This window comes from Heptranchias perlo, chromosome 11, assembly GCF_035084215.1.
Source record: "Heptranchias perlo isolate sHepPer1 chromosome 11, sHepPer1.hap1, whole genome shotgun sequence".
In the NCBI taxonomy this organism is placed as follows: domain Eukaryota; kingdom Metazoa; phylum Chordata; class Chondrichthyes; order Hexanchiformes; family Hexanchidae; genus Heptranchias; species Heptranchias perlo.
This window is the reverse complement of record NC_090335.1, coordinates 65,270,685-65,287,579: the sequence shown is the minus strand read 5'-3', so window position 1 is coordinate 65,287,579 and position 16,895 is coordinate 65,270,685. Positions and strand designations below refer to the sequence as shown.

Sequence of the window (16,895 nt, the reverse complement as noted above, 5' to 3'; positions counted from 1 at the left end):
ACGAGGTGCCAACCTGGTGAAGCTACAACTCAGGACTACATGCATGCTAAACAGCGGAAGCAACATGCCATAGACAGAGCTAAGCGATTCCACAACCAACGGATCAGATCAAAGCTCTGCAGTCCTGCCACATCCAGTCGTGAATGGTGGTAGACAATTAAACAACTAATGGGGGGAGGAGGAGGAGGCTCTGTAAACATCCCCATCCTCAATGCTGGCAGAGTCCAGCACATGAGTGCAAAAGACAAGGCTGAAGCGTTTGCAACAATCTTCAGCCAGAAATGCCGAGTGGATGATCCATCTCGGCCTCCTCCTGATATCCCCACCATCACAGAAGCCAGTCTTCAGCCAATTCGATTCACTCTACGTGATATCAAGAAACGGCTGAGTGCACTGGACACAGCAAAGGCAAAAGGCCTCGACAACATCCCGACTGTAGTGCTGAAGTGTTGTGCTCCAGAACTAGCTGCGCCTCTAGCCAAGCTGTTCCAGTACAGCTACAACACTGGCATCTACCCGACAATGTGGAAAATTGCCCAGATATGTCCTGTCCACAAAAAGCAGGACAAATCCAATCTGGCCAATTACTGCCCCATCAGTCTACTCTCAATCATCAGCAAAGTGATGGAAAGTGTCATCAACAATGCTATCAAGCGGCACTTCCTCACCAATAACCTGCTCACCAATGCTCAGTTTGGGTTCCGGCTGGACCACTCTGCTCCAGCCTTGGTCCAAACATGAACAAAAGAGCTGAATTCCAGAGGTGAGGTGAGAGTGACTGCCCTTGACATCAAGGCAGCATTTGACCGAGTGTGACACCAAGGAGCCCTAGTAAAATTGAAGTCATTGGGAATTGGGGAAAACTGTCCAGTGGCTGGAGTCATACCTAGCACAAAGGAAGATGGTAGTGGTTGTTGGAGGCCAATCATCTCAGCCCCAGGACATTGCTGCAGAAGTTCCTCAGGGCAGTGTCCTAGGCCCAACCATCCTCAGCTGCTTCATCAATGACCTTCCCTCCATCATAGGGTCAGAAATGGGGATATTCGCTGATGATTCCACTGTGTTCAGTTCCATTCGCAACCCCTCAGATAATGAAGCAGTCCGTGCCCGGATGCAGCAAGACCGGGACAACATCCAGGCTTGGGCTGATAAATGGCAAGTAACTTTCGAGCCAGACAAGTGCCAGGCAATGACCATCTCCAACAAGAGAGAGTCTAACCACCTCCCCTTGACATTCAACGGCATTACCATCGCCGAATCCCCCACCATCAACATCCTGGGGGTCACCATTGACCAGAAACTTAACTGGACCAGCCACATAAATAGTGTGGCTACAAGAGCAGGTCAGAGACTGGGTATTCTGCGGCGAGTGACTCACCTCCTGACTCCCCAAAGCCTTTCCACCATCTACAATGCACAAGTCAGGAGTGTGATGGAATACTCTCCATCTGCCTGCATAAGTGCAGCTCCAACAACACTCAAGAAGCTCGACACCATCCAGGACAAAGCAGCCCGCTTGATTGGCACCCCATCCACCACCCTAAATATTCACTCCCTTCACCACCGGCGCACAGTGGCTGCAGTGTGTACCATTTACAGGATGCGCTGCAGCAACTCGCCAAGGCTTCTTCAATAGCACCTCCCAAACCCGCGACCTCTACCACCTAGAAGGACAAGAGCAGCAGGCACATTGGAACAACACCACCTGCACTTTCCCCTCCAAGTTACATACCATCCCAACTTAGAAATATATCACCGTTCCTTCATCGTCGCTGGGTCAAAATCCTGGAACTCCCTACCTAACAGCACTGTGGGAGAACCTTCACCACACGGACTGCAGCGGTTCATGAAGGCGACTCACCACCACCTTCTCAAGGGCAATTCGGGATGGGCAGTAAATGCTGGCCTTGCCAGCGACGCCCACATCCCATGAACGAATAAAAAAGATATATAAAATAGTCGTTAATAAATCCAATAGGGAATACAAGAGAAATCTCTTTACCTAAAGAGTGGTAAGAATGTGGAATGCGCTACCACAAGGAGTAGTTGAGGCAAATAGCATAGATGCATTTAGGGGAAAGCGAGAAAGGAATAGAAGGGTATGCTGATAGGGTTAGATGAAGTTAGGAGGGAGGAAGCTCGTGTGGAGTATAAACCCTAGCATAGACCAGTTGGGCCGAATGGCATGTTTCTGTACTGTAGTCTCGATGTAACTTGCATTTATATAGTGCCTTTCGCAAGCACATGTCATCCCAGAGTTCTTCACAGTACATGCAGTAGTTTTGACATGTAACCCACTGTTGTAATGTAAGGAAACATGGCAGACCAACAATGAGATAGATGACCAGATGATCTGTTTTAGTGATGTTGGTTAAAGGACAAATGTTGGCCAGGACACCGGGAGAACTCCCCTGCTCTTCTTCAAAGAGTGCCATGGGATCTTTTACGTGCATCTGAGAGAGCAGGTGGGCCCTTGGCTTAACATCGTATCCAAAAGATGACACCGTCAACACTGAAGCATTCTTCGGTATGCACTGGAGTCTCATCCTAGATTGTGTGCTCGAGTACCTGGAGTGGAGATTGAACCCATGACCTTCTCACATAGAAGAGAAAGTGCTAGCACTTGAGCCAAGGCTGACATCTGAAAATAAATGATTGTGAGTTTCGAGAACAGCGCAGTAATTCAGAGGTAACTGCGAGATTGAAGATGTTTTATTAATAGCAGATTATGAAATAGAATTACTGGTTAAAACACTGCATTTCTCTTCTTTATTACATCGTCTGAAATACTACAGGATGTGTACTTTTTCAAGTCTTTAGTTGAAATAGGCACACTTATATGTGAGTGTGAGAGAGTTCAAGAGAGAGAGACCAAGTGCACGCTTGGCTCAGGTGGTAGAAGGATCAGATCAGCCATGATCTTATTAAATGGCGGAGCAGGCTCGACGGGCCGATTGGCCTACTCCTGCTCCTATTTCTTATGTTCTTATAACTCTTGCCTCTAAGTCAAATGATTGTAGGTGTGAACCCTATAGCAGGGTGTGTGTTCATAATCAAGGCCGACATTCCAGTATAGTACTGACAAGGTATTAAAGGTATTACTGACATTGTGATATTAAACAGAGTATCTGTTTCCCTTTTCCATGGTTTAGATAAATATTAAAGATCCCATGACATTATTCAGAGGGGCAGGGGATTCTCCTGATATCCTGGTCAACATTCCTACCTCAATCAACACCTCTAAAAACGGATTAACTGGTCATTCATCTCTTTGATGTTTGTGGAGCACAGAATGCCACGTTTGCCTGCACAATAACAGTTGCTGCGCTTGAACACTAATTTATTGTATGAAGCTCTTTTGCATCTTTAAATGTGATAAGGCACTATATGAATTTCTGAATTTAACATCTCATCTGAAAGATGGCATCTTGGGCAATGCAGCACTCCCTCACTGCACTAGACTGTCAGTCAACTGTCCCTACCTATGACATTAGATTGCAGCCTTGAAGTTACTCCCGGTACTTATTGTCTATTTTTATATTAGTTACATTATGGTATAATCTTCAGCTTTGGGTCAGTTTTTGTGTTAACAACAGATGTATTGTGCCAGCATTGAGAGCCACTATGCTCGATATTGACTGTTGAGCTTTCATATGGAAAGGTTGGTTGCAATGTTGCAATTCCCAAGTTTATTATGCTGTAATTTGCTATTAACTAATGAAGAAATGTTTTGGCCAGTATTGAGTTGGTAAATGTTTTGAAATGAAGAGCAATGTGCTCCTAGGGTCATGTTAAATGTCAGGAAACAGTAATTGTGATCTTGTTAATTGTTGACTTTGCCAAACTTAACCATAATCCCAAAAGATTTTCACTTACTGCAGGTTTAAATTACTAGATACTTGTCCAGTTACAGTGAGTTTCCAATTATCCGTTCTCTGTTTCAGCTGACCACCTTTTCCCATAATTCACAGGTTGATGCTTCAGTTGCCAGAGGAAGTAGGGTTAATTGCCATTGCAATTCGACAAACACAAGGCAAAGGTCGGTAATTTTCCATTCCTCCTTTTTCCCAACCTTCAAAAAACATTTCTACTTTCAAAAGTACTGCAAAGCTGAAGTCTCAGTATAGTTTAACTGAGTTTGTTCTCCTTGGAGCAGAGAAGGTTAAGGGGAGATTTAACAGAGGTGTTCAAAATTATGAAGAGTTTTGATAGAGTAAATAAGGAGAAACTGTCTCCACTGGTAGGAGGGTCGGTAACCAGAGGACACCGAGTTAAGATAATTGGCAAAAGAACCAGAGGGGTGATGAGGAGAATTTTTTTTTAATGCAATGAGTTGTTATGATCTGGAATGTGCTGCCTGAAAGGGTGGTGGAAACAGATTCCTTCAGATTAATTTACATGTCATGTTTTGTTCTCTATCACTGCAGCAAGCAGTTAGAGATTTTTTGTAAGTTGGTTGTAAATTTAAGTTACATTATATCTTCAAAATAATTTTGCAGTTAAATCAAGGAAATATGCTTTGGGCACTTTTCTAATTCAGTTTATAAATATTTCATATGGAAGAAAGAACTTGCATTTATTTGGGGCCTTTAATGACTGCAGGACATCCCAAAATGCTCCACGGCCAATGAAATAATTTTGAAGCATAGTGATTGTTTTAATTTAGGGAAATATGGCAGCCAATTTGCATAGAGCAAGGCCCTACAAATAGCAATGAGATAAATGACAAGATAATTTACTTTAGTGATGTTGGTTGAGGGATAAATGTTGGCCTAAACACCAGTTGAAATCCCCATTTCTTCTTTAAAGAGTGCTATGGGATGTTTAACGTCCACTTGAGAGAGCAGATGGAGCCTCGGTTTAACATCACTTCTGAAAGACGGCACCTCTGATGGTGCAGCACTGCCGTAGTGTTGCACTGAACTGTCAACCTAGATTATGTGATCAAGTCTCTAGAGTGGGGCTTGAACCCACAACCTTCTAATTCAGAAGCGAAAGTATTACCAAAAGGGCGAAGGCTGACACGTAGGATGCTTATAGCCAGGAAAGAGAAAAATTTCATTCAATCATTTTGGGATGGATTCAAACCCAGGTTGCAGAAAGGACAACTGTGAATGTAGAATACTGTGGTTCGATATGCAAGGCCTGTCTTTTAAAATGTTTTTTATTTTATTCTGATTTTTTTTTGCAGGTCGTGGAGGAAATACGTGGATTAGCCCTATAGGCTGTGTTATGTTTACTGTGCACGTTAGGATTCCAATCCACTCTCAGCTTGGACAGAACATTTCATTCATACAACACTTAGTGGCTCTGGCTGCAGTGGAGTCTGTGGTATCCCTGCCAGGATATGAGGTCTGTCGACTATGCTTTCTCATAATATACAGATTTCATGTTTAGTTATCTCACTCGGCAGTCTCCCATGTTGTTGTACACGTGAGTCAAGACCAAGTGCAGTATTTAGATCAAGTAGGGTTAGAGGGAAAGGGATAATTGAATTGGGACGAAGGGGAGAGGGAAGGAGACTGATGGGATGGTGAGGGAAGGACATGGGAGGAAGGATGGAAGAGGTGAGAATAAGGAGGGAGGAGTAGAGAGGGAGGTTGAGGGGAGTAGAGGTGGAGGGAGCGAGGTGGGGAAAAGGAAAGCAGGGAGGAGGAGGTGGGGAGAGGAAAGGGAAGAGTTGGTGAGAGGGAGAGGGAGGAGATGTGGTGGAGGAGAGAGGGAAAGGGGAAGGTGGGGAGAGGGGAAAAGGATAGAGCGGAAGAGGGAGGTGGAGGTGTGGGAGAAAGTGAGGGAGGGGGAGATGAGAGGGGGGAGGAGGTGGGATAGGGAAGAAAGGGGGTGAAGTGGGAATAGGGAATGCATGGGGAAGGGCAAGAGAGAGAGGAGATGAGGGTACTCCCCCGTATCCCCCCCTCCTTCCCCATCATAGTCCTGAGCAGAAGACCAGAGCTCCGGCCTCTGAATAATGGGTTGACATCTACTGATGTACTTGCATCTGATGGGAGTGAAGTGGTGATTCCCTGTTGCACCTCGCTGGTCCTCCTGGTAGATGGTTGTGAGTCAGGCTAATGACCTGTTCACATAAGAAGGGTCTTCATTTCAGAGAAACCCAGATCTGCTGAATGCGTCACTAGGCACAGAAGATTATTTGTGTACATATCAGTTGTATTGCCCAAAGTGTGGTATTTTTAAACTAGGATTTATGATCTTGATGCTTCATTTTCGCTTCCATTCGCATAGTGGAATGGCCATTTAAACTTGTGCACATTATTGCAAGCTCTTTGCGCTGGCCTTTACAGATTTGGAACAAAAAATTGGGGACATCACGTTTCGATTCTTGCTAGTTTTATGAGTTTATGTTTGTTGAAGAGTTCCTGAGGTTGTTTGGGGAACGTTTAGTGTAAATGAAGAGATAACTGGCACGTCTGGATTTTTGAAGGGCAGTTAGAAGAGTATAGCTGCCTGTCACATAATGTTAAGGGGAAGTTGCACTTTATTAAATGGATCAGATAACTTTACATTTACAAGCCACTTACAGGTGCAATATCATTAGAATGTTGTGACTGCATATTGTTTTTAGTATTTAATGAAGATTTAATGTTTGATCTTTTTCAGTTAACTCATAAGAACATAAGAAATAGGAGCAGCAGTAGGCCATACGGCCCCTCAAGCCTGCTCCGCCATTCAATCAGATCATGGCTGATCTTCGACCTCAACTTCACTTTCCTGCCCGATCCCCATATCCCTTGATATATGACTCATATATGTAGCTGTAAAATAAGGGTTTTCAGAAAGGATACTGTGGTTTCTATGTTTTAATCACCTTTTTGATCCCCACTGTTGCATTTTGCCCACCAGTAGGTGTTTTTATAGTGTTTTGTTCTCTCCTGTCTGGAGAGAACAACTTTTGTGTGTCGCTGTTCCCTTCTTTCGCTTTTAAAGTGGGTGCCAGTTGATTCGGTTCCACTGCAATGCGGAGTCCCAGTTCCTCTATCAGCGGAGATGTGGAAGAGCTGGCTTCCTGCATTAACTTAACTGAAACCAGCTTGCTTACTCTGGCATATTCATAAATCTACTTTTCGTGGATCTGTCAGGGTTTCGGTTTTCCAAGTGAGGGCATTTATACCGTGGAATGTAGTTGATATGCATCTTCGGTCAACTGCAATGCTATCGTGTAATGGTGCTTGAAGAGGTTACCAGAACCTGTATTGTGGATTCCTGCACAACTACTATCACTGCCACTCCAGCAGTGGCTGGTAGGCAATGCATTTCTGCAGGGTGGTACTAATTATGTGCTTGTCCTCAAATGTTTGACTCAAATATGTAAATGACAAATAGCTAAACTTCACATTGGTTATATGCCATCAGCACTAACAGTTTCCACGGTCAGTTTTAATTAACAATTTGGTTTGGCATTGAACCATGATGGAGGCCCATGACAATCGACTCAGACCCAACCTCTTGACATTTCCATGGTTAAATCACTTCTTTCTATAAGTCATTCACCTGTGTCATGCATCAGGCGAACACACCTTCATTCCGTTAAACTAGTATGACATGGATCCAACCAGCCATAAACATGTTGATTCAAATCCTATGGAAGTTCTATTTTTTAGAGAAGGTCATGCATTCTTTACAAAGATTTTGAAATATTTTGGTCGAGGTAGTCTTCTAGAATATTGTCAGACTTTGGTAGCTTGCCATTTACAGATGGCTTGAGTGACTTGTTCTCTGTGTGTTTTGGCATACATAAGCAATTCTTGATTTATATTGGAACAGTATTATGTCAACAAATTTGGATTTAGTTATAATTCCTGCTTATAATGAACTGTGAAACACTCCTGGCTTATGCTATACCCCAGTTCTAATAAATATTCTCTAATATTCAATAAAAAAAATCCTTAACAATAAAAAAGTGAGAACTAGGAAGAAAAAGCATGACATCCAAAGTTGTAGCAAACGTTTTTCTACTTAGCTATTAATGTTCTTCTTCTTGCCTGTAATGCAAATTAGTCAAGCGAGTTATGGCAACTGCTATTTACTAATTGCAGGCAGAGCAATAAACTGTACATGCAGTACTTTACCATTATGTTACTAAAGCTGATCCGATGTCCGTTTTTATAGTCCTTTATTTTGTTGCAAGAGTTATAGCTACCTTCTGGATGGAGGGAGTTAGGGGAAAGAACAAAAAGTTATGTCATGAGATGGAATGGTTAAGTTGAACAGTTATTGGGGTTCTGAAATACTTGACACTGCTCAACTCTCTTCTCTAATCAGTAATGAAAAATCTGGTCCCTTATTGCTTTTTAAAATATTGTTTTCTCTTTTATTTAGTCAGTAGTTGGTAGTGAATTATTTCACTGTCAGAGCTGTGATGCTGTAGATCCTACATCACAGAACTAATAATCCCTGAGATCCTGTGTCACTCCATTGAAATAAGAACTTGTAATTGTGTCACACCGTACCACATTCCTAAGGAATGACTCAAATGCTTCAAATACAATGAATTACTTGGAAAGTTCAGTGACTGCAATGAAACAAATAATCACTGCAATAATACTAAACTTGTTTGAATTTTTTTTAATATAATTTTGATATTTTTCAATAAAGTGCAAGACAGTAATCTTGGGATTCAGGTTCTAAAAATATACCTGTGGTTGAAGGTGTCATCTACATCCTGAGTTTAAATTATTGCTTTGTGACTCACCAAGGGTGATCCATTAGCCATTTCTTGCATTACTTTTGCATTTTATTTTTGGATTGTTTCTTCTGTATTTTATTATGCTAATGAAAAAATAACAATGTCATGCATTTCGCACTTGCTGTTTTGTTTAGGACATTGATCTGAGGGTTAAATGGCCTAATGATATTTACTACAGTGCTCTCATGAAGCTGGGTGGCGTCCTGGTTAATACTACTTTGATGGGAACAACTTTTCATGTACTTATTGGTATGTACCAAATACCTAGATTTTACATGTTTGAGATTTATTTTCCATAAAATTACAAGAAGTAAAGAGTAAAGTTTACATACTTCAAAAAGCCACATGTTATTGGCAAACTCATCCTTTTATGACAAAAATATGAAGAATGTTATACGTTTTTGATGGTGTTTCAAATGTTTTTTGATTCTTAACGAAGGTGTATCATTCTAAACTAATGATTCAAATGTGGTATGTTCCTACAGGACAAATGTACACATAGGATATGTTTTTTGGGATTCAGGCAAAACTAATGGGGACGCTGTAAGTTATACAATTACCTAGTTGTTAGAATTGGGAAGAGTTTCCCTCTCCTCCTCCTCCATCATCAGAGATCAGGGCCTAACTTTTAACCCGAAGCCGGGAAGAGAGCGGTGGAGTGGGTGAGGAATTCCTGACGGGAAACCCGGAAGTACAGGTTTCCCGGACGTCCTTACAATTTTGACATAAGGACGTCTTTTTATTTTTTTTTGTCGATTTCCCACCCACAGGCCAGCTTGATTGACATGCTGGCCATCAGTCGGACAGGAGAAGAGCCAAAAAGTGGATGCGTGCAGGTAAGTCTTGGGGTGGGGGGGGGGGTCGGCCGGTTGGTCATGGGTGGGGGGGGGTCGGCCGGTTGGTCATAGGTGGGGGGGGGGGTCAGGGTTAGGGTCGGGAGTGATTGGGGTGGGGGTCGGTCATCAGGGGTTGGGAGTCATTGGGGGGGTTGAAGATCGTAGGGGGCAGTCCTGTAGGTAAGCTTGTTGGGCTGGGGGAAGCACTCCTGCTTCTTCGGGCCCACAAGCAGTGCAATAAAGGCACTTACCTGCTGTTTTGGGCCTTCTCGCCTCCTCTCACATGGAGCGAAGCAGAAGGCCCTGGAATCCCGGCCCCTGGGAGTTAAAAATAAAAAAAGCTGTAAAAAATGGAGGCCCGCTGCCTCCTTGAAAGCTTTCACTGACTGACCTGCCTCCTAAGAGCGGGTTGGTCGCCCGTCCCTCTTCCTGCCTCTGTTAAAACCGGAAGTGGGCAGGTTGGAGGCGAGTTGGGGTCGGATTTTAGTTTTTTTTTTACAATTTTTATCTTCCCACCTGTCCCCAACCCACCCATTCGTGGGGTTAAAGTTTAGGCCCAGACCTTTCATACACAAATATTTGTGCATGTGTGGCAATTGAAAAGAAACATAATAGTGTACCATTCATGAGATCGCATGCATGGTCTCCACCATCTCTGCCCCAGTAAACAATGTAGTCAGCTATTGTTATCAGTTTGATCTTCGATCTCACTGTATTTTTAGGTCCAGTGAATTGTGTGTTGTGCAAGTGTGTATAGTTTTTTGTTTCTTAGTTTAATTTTGTAATCATTTGATTGCTTTTCTTAGAGGGAAGGGGTCTAATTGTTTTGAGTTAATGGAATATTTTCTCTGGTTTTCTAGAGGGACTGTAATCTCTAAACTCAGCTCCACTTTACTGATGGCAGAATAAAACTTGAAATTACACTGCAAGATCATAATGACAGATGTCATGTATTTTGAGTTTAATAATTTCAAAAGCAATGTTCCATCTGGAAGAGTGTAATTATGTAGACCTAGCTCAGTGGTTTAGTGTCATAGACATGTTTCCCTAACAAAAGCAGAGTGCTATACTGTCCAGTAGGGGAATTACAGTTTGGTGGAAATCTGGGAAATAAGTTCTTATCTCAGGTCATATTTTAATGTATATGTTAGTAGCAAATGCTTAATTTCCTCAGTTCTCTTATGAAACCATTTTTATCCTCTTCCAGATTTGGAGACTTCTACATATATTTTCCTTCCATTATCTCTGAATCACCTAATTCTGAGGAAGTTCGTACTGAAAGTACCTTATTGACCAAGAGACAGACCATACTTTTGGCTTTTCTTTAAACTGTTTTGTTCCCCTTGGCTTGTCCTGAAGGCATCACTATTGAAAGGATGCCAGAGAAGTCAAAAATATTAAACTGCTCTACTTGGTGGTTGAACCATCCACCCAAAGCCAAGAATATCTATAGCAGAGAACTTGCATCTTGAACTAGATGGACTAGTTGAGTCGAAGTTATCAGGCCCAAAATTCCTACAACACTCAAATGGAAACAATTTAGAATCTTGTGCTGGTCAGGTCTTTTGTTGTATGGCCTAATTACTTTTTTTCTATAGCTATTTTGCTATAGAGAGGCATATTTAGTAAGTGTAAATATGGCTGGCCACAATTTGTGCAATAAACACAAGCATTGACAGTATAAACATGATTTTGCAACCATAAATGCATGAAATAACATGCATCGGTCCTGACACCTGTTACTGTTGTATTTTGATTTGCTTGCTGTAATCTCAAGGATTTTATGCTCTCAGTATTTGTGCTAGAAGCAGGAAAACCAATGACATAAGCGGAATGAGTATTTTTTCCAAGTGTTTGAAATGTCACTGAATGACCTGTGTATTTTATAAGGGAATATCAAAACTGACATTGCCTATTTAGAAATTGTTGTAAATCAACTATCAGTAGTCCATGTCAGTTCAAGCTGATACAGACTATTGATATTAAAATTCTCACATTTTTTTTCAAACAATATTATTATCCATCAATTGAAATGTTAAGGTAAAGTGCATCGTAATCTACTGTACCAGTAACAGCCAGAATTGTTGCTGAATGATGTTTATCCTCTTAAGAGTCAAGTATGTTGCACATGTTTGTCTTTTTCTTTCCTACGAACTGAAACAAATTGTGATCCTTGTTAACTTTTCTTCAAAAGGCTGTGGATTCAATGTAAGTAACAGCAACCCAACTATATGCATCAACGATATCATCCAGCAACATAACAAAGAGAATGGAACACATTTACAGCCACTCCGAATGGATCATCTGATGGCTAGAACGGTTACCATCCTTGAAAATCTGATAAGCACTTTCCAGAACAAAGGGCCAAATGGAGTTTTACCACTCTATTACAAACGATGGGTGCACAGGTTAGTAAAAACAAACTACGGTAGAAAATGTATGTACATGTACTCTGTAGAATGGATCCAGTTATATTGGGCTGGATTTTGCGAGTAAAATAACGGCCTGTTAACAATGCACTCCGTTATGAATGTGCAAATTGGCCAGCAAATTCAGAGGATTAAGAGATACGCTGTGAGTTGCAAATCTCCAGAACTTGTTGGTCGATTTACCCCGATCTGACATTTGCTTCGCACAAACAGCATCTCGCCCCTAACCTCCTTGTTATTTTTAAGAACTTGCTGGATTTGCACATTAATTGCCCATTAAACCGGCCACAGAAAATTAAGTCTGATAATTAACAGCGTAAGTACTTTTTAATGACATGATAATTGTTAATGCAATGCAAATCAACCTCAAGCCTAGAAATGGAACAATTTAAAGTGTTCAATCTCATTCCTGTATGTAGTAAATTGTTAAGAGATTTTAAAAATGTCAATTTTAAATTTTTAAAATTTTTTCTTACTTTTCCTTTCTGTCTCTTTTTTTTCTCTCTCTCTTAATCCAATCTTTCTTTCCCTCTTTATTTCTCTTCCTGTTCCTGATTTGACTCTAATTCATCCTATTTCCTTCTCCGTCATTCCTGTTTCTTTCTCAATCCTTAAATCGAATTGATTAAGGTGATATGCTGTTGGTTCTGCTGTTCTCTAAGGTCCCAGATGCCCTGTTGCCCTTGCCGTGCCGTTATCAGCTTGCACTTCCAGCAAGTTTTGGTGCAAAATGATTTTAAGCTGAAGAGTCTAACTAACGGCACGTGCCAGATGATGCCCCGCTCCAGCAAGATCCAGCTGCATTTGGAAAATTTAGAGGTGCCCTCTTGCCCTAAAGCCTTATTTGTGCTGAGACCCGGTGCTATATGTTGAGTTTGAAGATTAAATTATTCATAGAATGGATGTACTTTCCCCAGCATGTTGGGCAATGTGAATCAAAGGAAAGTTACATGGACATTGGCTGTGAAATCCATCAAAGAGGTGTTGATGCCTTTAAGGACAGTTCGCTTTCAAAAACTTTGTTTGCAAAACTCAGCATCTGCTGCACGTGGGTTTGCAAAATTATTTTCAATTTTTCATACACGCAAGAAAATATATATTTTGTGGTCTCGCTCCAACAACATTGGTAATATCATTCCACATTTGTTTGCGAGAACTGGATACGATGATATTCCTGTCACTTTATAAGGATTTAAAGGGATAGTTTGCTGGGTGCATTCATAGAATCATAGAAAATTTACGGCGCAGAAGGAGGCCATTCGGCCCATCATGTCCGCGCTGGCTGAGAAACGAGCCACCCAGCCTAATCCCACTTTCCCGCGTTTGGTCCGTAGCCCTGCAGGTCACGGTTCTTCAGGTGCACATCCAGGCACTTTTTAAATGAGTTGAGTGTTTCTGCCTCTACCACCCTCTCAGGCAGTGAGTTCCAGACCCCCACCACCCTCTGGGTGAAAAAATATTTCCTCATTTCTGCTCTAATCCGTCTACCAATCACTTTAAATCTATGCCCCCTAGTTATTGACCCCTCCGCTAAAGGAAATAGGTCCTTCCTATCCACTCTATCCAGGCCCCTCATAATTTTGTACACCTCAATCAAATCACCCCTCAGCCTCCTCTGTTCCAAGGAAAACAACCCCAGACTATCCAATCTGTCATCATAGCTAAAATTCTCCAGTGCTGGCAACATCCTCGTAAATCTCCTCTGCACCCTCTCTAGTGCAATTACATCCTTCCTGTAATGTGGTGACCAGAACAGTGCGCAGTACTCAAGCTGCGGCCTAACTAGTGTTTTATACAGTTCCAGCATAACATCCCTGCTTTTATATTCTATGCCTCGGCTAACAAAGGAAAGCATTCCATATGCCTTTTTAACCACCTTATCTACCTGTCTTGCTACCTTCAGGGATCGGTGGACATGCACTCCAAGGTCCCTCACTTCCTCTACATCTCTCAGTATCCTCCCATTTATTGTGTATTCCCTTACCTTGTTTTCTCTCCCCAAATGCATTCCCTCACACTTCTCCAGATTGAACTCCGTTTGCCACTTTTCTGCCCATCCGACTAGTCCATTGATAACTTCCTCCAGTCTACAGCTTTCCTCCTCACGATCAACCACACGGCCTAGCTTTGTGTCATCCACAAATTTCTTAATCGTGCCCCCTACGTTTAAGTCCAAATCATAAATGTATACCACAAAAAGCAAAGGACGTAGTACTGAGCCCTGTGGCACCCCACTGGAAATAGCCTTCCAGTCGCAAAAACACCCTTTGACCATTACCCTTTGCTTCCTGCCACTGAGCCAATTTTGGATCCAATTTGCCACAGTCCCTTGGATCCCTTGGCCTTTACTTTTTTGACCAGTCTGCCATGTGGGACCTTGTCAAAAGCCTTGCTAAAATCCATGTAGACTACATCAATTGCGCTACCCTCATCGATCCCCCTTGTCACCCCCTCGAAAAATTCAATCAAGTTAGTCAGACACGACCTCCCCCTAACAAATCCGTGCTGACTGTCCTTGATTACTCCATGCCTTTCTAAGTTACAGTTTATCCTGTCCCTCAGAATTGATTCCAATAATTTGCCCACCACCTAGGTTAGGCTGACTGGCCTGTAATTACTCGGTCGATCCTTCGCTCCCTTCTTAAACAGCAGTACGACGTTAGCAGTCCTCCAATGCTCCGGCACTACGCCAATATCCAGTGAAGTTTGGAAAATGATTGTTAAAGCCTCTGCTTTTTCCTCCCTTGCTTCTTTTAACAGCCTGGGATACATTTCATCCGGCCCTGGTGATTTATCCACTTTCAAAGATGCTAATTTCCTTAATACTTCCTCTCTCACTATGTTTATCCCTTCCAATATTTCACATTCCTCCTCCTTAACTTCAATCCCTGTATCATTCCTCTCCTTTGTGAAGACAGATGCAAAGTATTCATTAAGAACCATACCCACATCTTCCGCCTCCACACACAGTTTACCTTTTTGGAGACTAATAGGCCCTACTCTTTCCTTAGTTATCCTCTTGCTCTTTATGTATATATAAAACATCTTTGGGTTTTCTTTGATTTTACCTGCTAATATTTTTTCATGCCCTCTCTTTGCTTTCCTAATTTCCTTTTTAACTTCACCCCTGCACTTTTTATACTCCTCTAAGCTTTCTGTAGTATTGAGTTCCCGGTGTCTATCATAGGCTTTCTTTTTCTGCCTTATCTTACCCTGAATGCTTCTTGACATCCGGGGGCTCCAGATTTGGCAGCCTCTCCCTTTTTCTTTGTGGGAACATATTTACCCTGAACCCATTGAATCAACCCTTTGGCTCCCACTGCTCTGACACTGATTTACCTCCAAGTAGCTGTTTCCAGTTTACTTCTGCTAAATCACTTCTCAGTTTAGTAAAATTGGCCTTTCCCCAATTGAGAACTTTAACTCCTGCTCTGTCTTTGTCCTTTTCGATAACTATGCTAAAACTAACTGTATTATGATCACCACCACCAAAATGCTCTCCCACTGCTACTTCTTCCACCTACCGCTTCATTTCCTGGAACTAAATCCAGAACTGCCCCCCCTCTTGTTGAGCTTGCTGTATACTAGCTAAAAAAAATTTCTTGTATCCAATTTAAGAATTCTGCGCCCTCCATACCATTCACACTGTTTGTATCCCAGTTAATATTAGGGTGGTTGAAATCCCCTATTATTACTGCCCTATTGTTTTTGCACTTCTCAGAAATTTGCCTACGTATTTGCTCCTCTATCTCCCTCTGACTGTTTGGGAGTCTATAAATACTCTCAGTAGTGTGACTGCCCCTTTTTTGCTCTTTAGCTCAACCCATAAGGCCTCATTTGATGCTCCTAAAATATCATCCCCCCCCTCACAACTGTAATTGTTTCCTTAGCCAAAATTGCCACCCAGCCCTCCTTTTTTTATCTCCCTCTATCGCGTTTGAAAATCCTGTAACCAGGGACATTGAGCTGCCAGTCCGGCCCCTCTTTAAGCCATGTTTCTGTAATAGTTAAGATATCATACTGCCACTTGTCTATTTGTGCCCTCAGCTCATCTGCCTTATTTCCTATACTTCTTGCATTGAGGTAAATACATTTAAGGACTGCTAAACTCCTCAGTTGTTTATTTTCTAACCTTCGTTCCCTCTGCCTTCCAGACTCACTCGCTAATTTTCTGCCTTCCATTTCCAGTTCTGACTTTATCCCATCTGAATCCACACTCAGGTTCCCATCCCCCTGCCAAGCTAGTTTAAACCCTCCCCTTCATTATTGTAGTACAGTGCAACCTTCAGTCAAAGAGTAATGATTGCTAAAGATAAATAACACCTTTACATGCTACGAGGTATGAAAGATATTGTATAAATATGGGCTATCTCTAGAGTTCTGTGTCTTACTTTCAATGTGGCCTCGTCATGACTAGCAAAAATTGCTTGGATTTATAAATTACAAAAATTCTGCTCTTACTACATACCAGTTGTTTTAGACAGACTTTCCATGTAGCCATTACTTCTGCTAAAGTCGTGGATCTGTTTAAATGCCACTTTGGATTTTTCAATTGGCAAACCAAAGTTGATGCAGCTGTTACCTTGGTTACCTCAATATTTTGTGCATTTCTCAGTAGTGGGTACGGTAGCATAGTGGTTATGTTACTGGGCTAGTAATCCAGAGGCCTGGACTAAAATTCAGAGTCATGAGTTCAAATCCCGCCACGGCAGCTGGCGAATTTAAATTCAATTAATTAATTAAATTCAATTAATTAAATAAAAATCTGGAATTAAAATACTAGTATCAGTAATGATGGCCATGAAACTACCGGATTGTCATAAAAACCCATCTGGTTCACTAATGTCCTTTAGGGAAGGAAGCCTGCCGCCCTTACCCGGTCTGGCCTATATGTGACTCCAGACCCACAGCAATGTGGTTGATTCT

The 16,895-nt window shown here is 42.0% G+C and overlaps 1 protein-coding gene across 4 annotated transcripts in view; it reads left to right on the top strand.

Moving 5' to 3' along the window:
• The window catches only part of hlcs (holocarboxylase synthetase (biotin-(proprionyl-CoA-carboxylase (ATP-hydrolysing)) ligase)), a 150,677-nt gene that overhangs the window by 119,706 nt on the left and 14,076 nt on the right, over window positions 1–16,895 (top strand). For 3 of the 4 annotated variants that reach the window (XM_067993277.1, XM_067993275.1, XM_067993278.1), the window contains 4 exons: window positions 3,972–4,039; window positions 5,192–5,352; window positions 8,839–8,953; window positions 11,735–11,948. In XM_067993277.1, coding sequence (XP_067849378.1) covers window positions 3,972–4,039; window positions 5,192–5,352; window positions 8,839–8,953; window positions 11,735–11,948 — 558 coding nt within the window. The other variant, XM_067993279.1, reaches the window with a different exon arrangement.